This window comes from Calliphora vicina, chromosome 1 (assembly GCF_958450345.1).
Source record: "Calliphora vicina chromosome 1, idCalVici1.1, whole genome shotgun sequence".
NCBI classification, from domain to species: Eukaryota; Metazoa; Arthropoda; class Insecta; order Diptera; family Calliphoridae; genus Calliphora; species Calliphora vicina.
In genome coordinates this window covers 49,833,661-49,841,796 of record NC_088780.1, presented here as the reverse complement: position 1 = coordinate 49,841,796, position 8,136 = coordinate 49,833,661, and the positions used below count along the sequence as shown (strand labels likewise).

The window sequence follows — 8,136 nt, the reverse complement described above, 5'->3', positions numbered from 1 at the left end:
AGTATAGTTGGAGTCTAGAATGATAACCAAGTACTTCGCACTATCCGATAGCTTAAGTTCCACCCCGTTAAGCCGAGGTAATGGTAATGGGAATGGGAAGGAGGGTATTTTGTACCTTTTGAAAATAGCACAAGCTAAGTTTCACAAGTCCACAATCAGTGCTCTAGCGACTAAGTGTACTAAGTGAAGTTTGCAGGCATTGTGATAATGTGTCAAGACGTTTTCCAGAAACAGCCACAGCAATATCATCAGCATATGCGACAATTTTACAAATCATGTAGTCTAATTTCATGAGCATTAAATTAATGGCAAGATACCACAGGAATATCGATAGAACCCTTTCCTACGGAGTCTTCTGGTTCGCTAATCTGAAAATAGTAGCATGACTCTAGATTTTTCAATAAATCCCACAAGCAAATGTAAAGCCGTCTCAACCGATTTGGGTATAGATCGATGATGATAAAATTTTCGAATTATCTGATGAGGTGGACAGTCGAAAAGTGTTTATTTGAAACATATAATGGCAATTTGACAATATAATGATTTTATTTCGATTAATAAATTACATATCGTTACCTTAATATAGAAAGGCCCTAACTCGTGTTTTTTAAGTCGAGATTTTTTTGGCTAAATTATCGAAATAAACGGAAATCTGGGCTTATAAAAAACACGAGTTAGTTCCTTTCTATTTTAAGGTAACGATATATCAAAAACCATAAAACTATAAGAGCGTAACGAATGAGTATATTATTACTTTAAGGAACAAACATTTTTATACAATATTTTTTATGGCTTCTATTCATCTCTCTGATCCATTTTCTGCAACAATGTCAAAAATGAGAACGCTGTCGTCATAACCTTTAAATAAAAAAATCTTATGAGTTTGTTCACTTTTAGTTTCAAGCCATCATACTTACACCCTTGAAACGTTCAACATTTAAGGTATAAATTTTGCCTGCTGTCAACTTAAATGGCCTTTTCGAATTGAGTAGAAATAAAAGAAAATCATATTTCATTTCACGCATATGAAGGTACCAAGGACTTCTTAGCAGAGCCTCGCCACACCGTTGACTATTAATGTAAATTATCTCACCAAAATAGCAAATAATCAATAGTTCCCAGGCAACCAACACCAAATATTGACCCAATGAAACCACCTTCATAAAAGATGAATTGGCAGTGGTCGACTAAGATTATAAAGAAATATTAAATTTACATTTTTAAGTTGCAAAACATTTAACTTACCTTAACCGATACAAATGCAACCAGACACATTAAGAATATCACCTCTCCTGTTTTGAAAAACCATATTGGACTGTAGAAAGCTTCCATTTTATTTAAACACTTTACAATGTAACGATGATGGTCTACACATTTCTTAAATGCATTACGAAAGTGGTGGCGGAAATCTTGTTGTTTTTTATTATTGGTCGAAAGAACTAAATTATCGATATCACAGGTTATTTCCTTGGAACAATAGAATTCATTGATTTCGGGTGCTGTAAATTCCTGTAGTTCGTAAAGTTCCCTATAGTAAAAATTAAAAATAAAAATATTTAAAATTTCCAGTTCGCCAGTTTAAACCAAATGAGATAAAAGAGGACATCACAAAATTAAGAAGTAATAAGGCAGCTGGCGAAGATGGAATACCAGTCGAAATTCTAAGAGCTGACATCGAAACCTAAGCTGAACTTCTACTGTCTCATATCACATCAATCTGGGAAGAATAAAGGACAAATTTTAAAGTTAACGAAAAGTGGCGATTTGAAGGATTACAACAACAGGAGAAGAATTACTCTGCTTAACGCCATATACAAAATATTGGCAGTCATAGTACTGGGATTTCTAAACTAAATAGAGAATAATCTGCGAGATGCACAGGCAGGTTTCCGTACCTCCTGTATATTCTCTTCACAGACTTCAGGAAAGCTTTCGATAACATCAGAAGTACTGTCATATGGATAGCATTGAGTAGGAATGGAGTACCTCAGAAAATAATTCGAATCATTAGAGTTATTTACGAGGATGTAGAACTCTCAGTTCTTCACAACAGGAACATTAGTCAACCATTGCATACTAACGCTGGAGTAAAACAAGGATGACCATTATCACCTCAATTGTACACCATCGTGCTGGATGATATAATCAGCGAAGAGAGAAAAGGAATTAAATGGAGTCTCTCATGCCAGCTCAAGGATTTGGATTATGCGGATGATATTGTCTATTCTCGCTCAAAATTTCCAACATGCAAATGAAACTGCAAGATCTGGAAAGAATAGCGCGTAATGGAATAGCATGTTGGACTTGAGATAAATATCAAGAAAAACAAAGCCATTCGAATTAACAATGCACTATGGTCCCAAATCGATTTTTTTAAAAAATTTAAAAAAAAATTAAAAATTGTTAAAAATTAATTTATTTTCCTAAAGACAACACAGGAAAAAGCAATCAGGAAAATATATTAAAAAACAAGTAAGAAAGTAGATAATACCCTACACTAAGTAAAAGAGTAAAAACATTTTTCTTTTAAAATTTCAATAATTTGTATTTTTGAGTGATTTTCGGAAGTGGGCCTTATATGGGGGCTATGACCAATTATGGACCGATCACCATGAAATTATGTCGTGTGATATGTGGAATTTTGTGAGTATACCAACATTTTTAAGCGATTTATGCACGTTAAAGTGATTTTCGGAAGCGGGTCTATATGGGAGCTATGACTAATTATGGACCGATCGTAACAAAATTTGGTGACATGAATTGTGTATATATAAAACCTATTTGGAGCGCAATTTGTGGAGATACATTTATAAATTAAACATTTATGACCGATAAAGTCCAATTTCGAAAGGACATTTGTATGGGGGCTAGGTGAAATAAGGGACCGATTTCAGCCAGTTTCAATAGGCTTGGTCCTTGGGCCGAAAAAATAATATGTACCAAATTTGAGCGAAATATCTTCAAAATTACGACCTGTACTCTGCGCACAAGGTTTACATGGACAGCCAGCCAGCCAGCCGACCAGACGGACGGACATCGTTTAATCGACTCAGAAAGTGATTCTAAGTCGATCGGTATACTTTAAGGTGGGTGTTAGACTAATATTTTTGGGCGTTACAAACATCTGCACAAACGCATTATACCCTCCCCACTATGGTGGTGCAGGGTATAAAAAAACAGTTGGTAACACTGCCGATCTGCTAGGTTTTCAAAGAAACTTTAAACACGTGTTCTTAAATAAGTGTTAAAACAGTGTTACAATTCTATAACGAACAAATCATAAAAATAAAGTCATAAAGTATTTCAAAAAATGACAAATGTAGCCCAAGGAAAGTAGTTTCATGGTGTATTTTTGAATTTTATTTTTGTTGAGTCCTTGTCGTAATTCTTGATATTGTGATTGTGTAGTCTCGCCATAACATATAAGTTCCGTGGACCAAAAGTTGTGTTTGGGCACGAACTTGCATGGAAGTTTAATTGTGGAAGTGTTCGCCAAAGTGTGTATTTTGAGTGTATATTAATATCTCGCCAGCATTTTTCAGTAAACACCCACAATTGTCATTTTATTTTAGCACAATTTTTGATTACCCGTACCGAAGTGCTGTCGGATTGGACAACAAACGGGTGCAAATATGATGTACTAATATAGTTGGTTCTTAAAAAAATCAATAAAAATCTGATTTAACAAAAAAAAATCAAATAAAACAAAATATATTGTTATGTTTTCACCTTTTCAAAACGTTGGTTTATTTCCTTTAAATAAACCGGGTACTTTTGATTGCAAATAAAAGCTGTTTAGTAGTTTAAAAATTGTAACAACTCTTTATTTATTTAAAATGTACAACAACAGAATTAAATAGTCACTCAATGTTTTTTTATACACGTTTATAAATTCGCAGAAATACAGACACACTTTATAATGTACACGAATTCACTTGAAAAACACAGCACTCAGTTGATGTTTATTCGAAAAGCGTATCTGATAAACTCAACTAACGACTGCAACCTCTGCCACTATTTATAACACTGCCATCTGCACTCTAGATTGCTCTTTAACTGTCAAAGCTCGTATATTCTAGAGGTTTTCAATACATACCCCATCTGTGGTGTACTCTCCACAATGTTCTTTAACTGAATATTCGAATATACTGTCGCAGCAAACAGCATTGCCATACTTACGATCAATGGTCAACTGAAAGCTTTTAGATATGTTACAGTTTGAGAGGCACTGCTATTATGCAACTTTTAAATCAGCCGTTAAAATCGTTATATTTGAATTCAAGTACAATTTCGTAACAATATATAATTTTCTTTTACATATAAAAAATAGTTCAGTTTGAAGGTATCCATTTAGTGGGCGTAGGGTGTGGGTGTGGGCGTGGTCCAATTGATTATTTTTTGTTTAAATTGATTTATATGCCATGGATATTAAACTAAAAGCTCTGACATGATTATTTTAATTTATGCCATAAAAATTCGATTGGAAACCATAGTGCAATGAGGATGAACCCATACTGAAACAAATCAAATGCAGTATATGGAGGTGGATCGGCCATACTATCAGGTAGATGCCCAACAATAACAAGGAAGGTGCTAGAGTGGAATCCTCAAGGCTCAAGAAGCCGTGATCAACCCAAGAACTCGTGGAAACGCACGATACTCCAAGAACTAAGATAATGCAATCTAACATGTGAAGGCGCGAAAACAACAGCATCAAACCGAGTAAGATGGAGATGCTGTAGTATAACAGTATGCATACAAAATAGGCCATATTCCGGGATGAAATTTGTATGGAGGCTGGGAGAAATTATGATTTCCATTTTCAACAGAGATTGTCTTATGCAATATATTTGAAGAAATTTTTGTCAACAAAGACTATTTGCGAAAAATTTCATAGTCCTATGTCCTTTCTTCAAGGCCTCAACATTTTAGAATTTTAGCATTAATTTTTTCAGAAAAAAAAACATCACTCAAATGAAGGTTAAGCTTGAGAAATACTATGGGAACTCTGCACCATCAATTTCAATGGTAAAAAAGTGGTTTACTGATTTTCTTTGCACCCGTACAAACACAGAAGATGCCTAACGTTCTGGACGCCCAGTTAAGGTCTCTATACTCGAAACAACGATATGTTGTTCGCCGATCGGAGATTGAAAGTGTGATAGACTATGGAAGCCATAGGCATCTCACATGCCCATCACTGCCTGATCATTTTGGTATGAGAAAGGTTTCCGCAAGATGGCTGCCGCGTTGACTACAGACATGAGTAGTTTCCATGCAAAAATTCATGAATTTGGCTACGAAATACTCCCTCTTCTCCGGATTTAGCCACGAGTGACTATTTCTTGCTTTCAAATCTGAGGAAATGTCTGGGCGGAAAGAGTTTTGACACCAACTATGAAAGGGATAAACAAATTGGAGAAAAATTGGACAAAATGCATAGAGCTCAAGGAGACTATGTTGAAAAATAAATTTGTTTATCCAAAAACCTGTAAAAAACGGTTTTTTTGACCCATCCACGTAAAATTACGTCGAGTAGTGCCGGTTCAAACGAGACAAGAATTTGCCAAATTGCACCATAATTGAAGCTCTCTTCGATATTGATCACTGATGCTCAGACTTGATTCGAGTGTCACTTTATATAGGGATTTTATTGTCTGTTTCGGATTCAAAAACTTCGGTGGTTATATTCGGCATTGTGTTTGTGACCGCCTGTTTCAGTAATGCGGGTTTGGTGGTACTCCCAAATGAAATAACTCCCCATGAAAATTTTCATACAACTTGGGACTTATTTCATTATGAAACAAATCCTAACGCATAGGGAGTTATTTCATAATTTTTAGTTGGGAGTTGTTTCATAATGAAATAATTCCCAATGAAACAACTCCCAATGAAATTTTTGTTGGGTTTTATTTCATTTTATTTTGGCAATTAGGAGTTATTTCACTGTATTGGGAGTTATTTTATTTTTGTTGTGTTCTTCTTTGGGTTATTTCTTCGCTTACTAAAATTTGTTTGCAAAGGTGTAGTAAAAGCCGGTTTCGCATACTATACAAATTTTGCATTGCCGACCTTCGGCTGTGCGCAATAGATTTCTCCCCTGGGGTGTATCAAAAACCGGCTCCGCTCAGAAAATATTATTTTTGGCATAGTCGGCCTTTGTCAGGTCGCAATGATTTCTTACTCTGATTCGAAATGAAAATCGGCTTTCTGCAATGAAAGAAATCTTTTCTGAGCGAAGATTTTGATACACCCCAGAAGAGAAAACCTTAGCGCTCGGCCGTAGGCCGTCAATGCAAAAAACTTTTCTGAGCGAAGCCAGTTTTTGATACACCAAAGAGGCCCGCAATGCAAAAAATGTCTGGTAAGCGAAGAATAATTCCACTTTTGTAATTCTTTATTTCATTGGGAGTTAGATTACATAAATGTATTGCTTCGGATTGGGAATTATTTCATTTATATTGGGATTTATTTCACTTTTTTTGGTACTAATATTTTTAAAATTATGAAACCGCCGATTATTGGGAGTAATTTCATTTTACCACTTGTACTTCCGTTGCCAATTTCGTAATTAACATTTACTGCCAGTACTACACAATTTTCTCTTCAATTGTTGATAATTTAGTCACACTTTTATCAGAATTCGTTTAAACGAATATGTCGTTTCTTGTTTTTCATGCTGTCTTACCTCAATTCACTTTTTGTTGCACTCCTTTTTATAGCAACAGTTGCTAAAATATTCTTTAGACTACAAAATAAAACATCATATTGTCCTGATATTAGAATGCCCAAGACCATATGAAAACCACTCGAGGCAGAAAAGGCAGCTGCCACTTGTATTTGGCCAACAGATTGAAGAAAATACAAAGTTTCATAAATGAAAGGTTGCTAGAAAAAATGAACAAAATCCCAATAAATTTTAAAGAATTTAATTCAATTTAAATTATATAGTATGTAGCTACCTTATAATCGAATGGATACCAACAGGCTAAGGGCAGACTACGATCGCCATAAGCAATGGGCAGAATAAGCCAAAATATGGTGCCGAGAAAACAACAGTAGACATACGTTTTAATCCATTTATTCGACATGGCCAAACTACCATCCATAGTCACGTACGTAAATCCTTTTTAAGCCATAGAAAAAATAAAAAAAATATGTGAACGTAAGAAAGAAAATAAAGTGCAGTGTTCAAAACCACACATGCAGCAATATTTTAAAAGGACTTCCTTCTCATACATACATTATTTCCTTTAGTGAATGAATGAATGAAATAATAAATGAATGAGTAAGAGCACTTACCAATGGCCGAACGTGTTTTGTAGTTTAAATTTATAAAATCAATTAAATCCTCCAGCCTCTTCGGTTGCAAACGGCGAAAATACAATTTCATAATGATGGTCCACCAATAAATAATTGTTTGTATTAAACAATTGACCAATAATTCCAAGTCTCCCTTGTGATAATTCAAATAAATTGTGCACATGTACAATATTACAATATGAATAGTGACAAAATAGAGAAATATTTCAAATATTAACTCCAACAAAATGCCCAGACCACACAGGATATGAGGCAAACGGTGTTCCAAATGAAAAGAATACATGTTAGCATAATACATGGTCAAACGTATAAAATTAAAAAGATCCCGACGTTTAATCGACATTTCCAAGTCCATTTCTATTTATGCAGTTTAACGGTGTGTCCTTTTTTGCTTTCAAAATTCTATACTGACAATTTGTGTTTAAATGTTTTCCGGTTTTATTTGATTTTTGTGTTAAACGCATTTAAACGAAATAAAATATGTATTTTAAATGGTTTGTAGTCGATTGAAAATGCTTATTAGTTGTAACACCTCTTAAATAGTTTAAACACTTAATTTTATTTATTTGTAAAACAAAACTTTATTTTCATTAATAATTTATCATTAGAATAATGCGTGGCTATGTATTTGTTATTATAAATACTCCCAGTAAAATCCTTTTTTAATCTAAATTTACTAAAATACATATTAAAACTTATTTTGGTGATTATATGTAGTTTTGTTTTAATTGGATTTTTATACACTCATTGTGTTTTGTTTCACTATAATATGGATTAAATATTTTGTTTGTTTTGCATTATTTCCAAAATTAA

The 8,136-nt window shown here is 33.9% G+C and overlaps 1 protein-coding gene across 1 annotated transcript; it reads right to left on the bottom strand.

Moving 5' to 3' along the window:
• Positions 1 to 795: 795 nt before the first annotated feature.
• Or83a (Odorant receptor 83a) lies at positions 796 to 7,666 on the bottom strand. The gene is made up of 6 exons (XM_065498482.1): positions 7,303 to 7,666; positions 6,963 to 7,126; positions 6,689 to 6,888; positions 1,246 to 1,528; positions 918 to 1,187; positions 796 to 858 (listed from the first exon to the last, which is right to left on the bottom strand). The coding sequence occupies exons 1-6, from the start codon at positions 7,664 to 7,666 to the stop codon at positions 796 to 798; spliced, it is 1,344 nt and encodes a 447-aa protein (XP_065354554.1).
• Between the last annotated feature and the right edge of the window lie 470 nt (positions 7,667 to 8,136).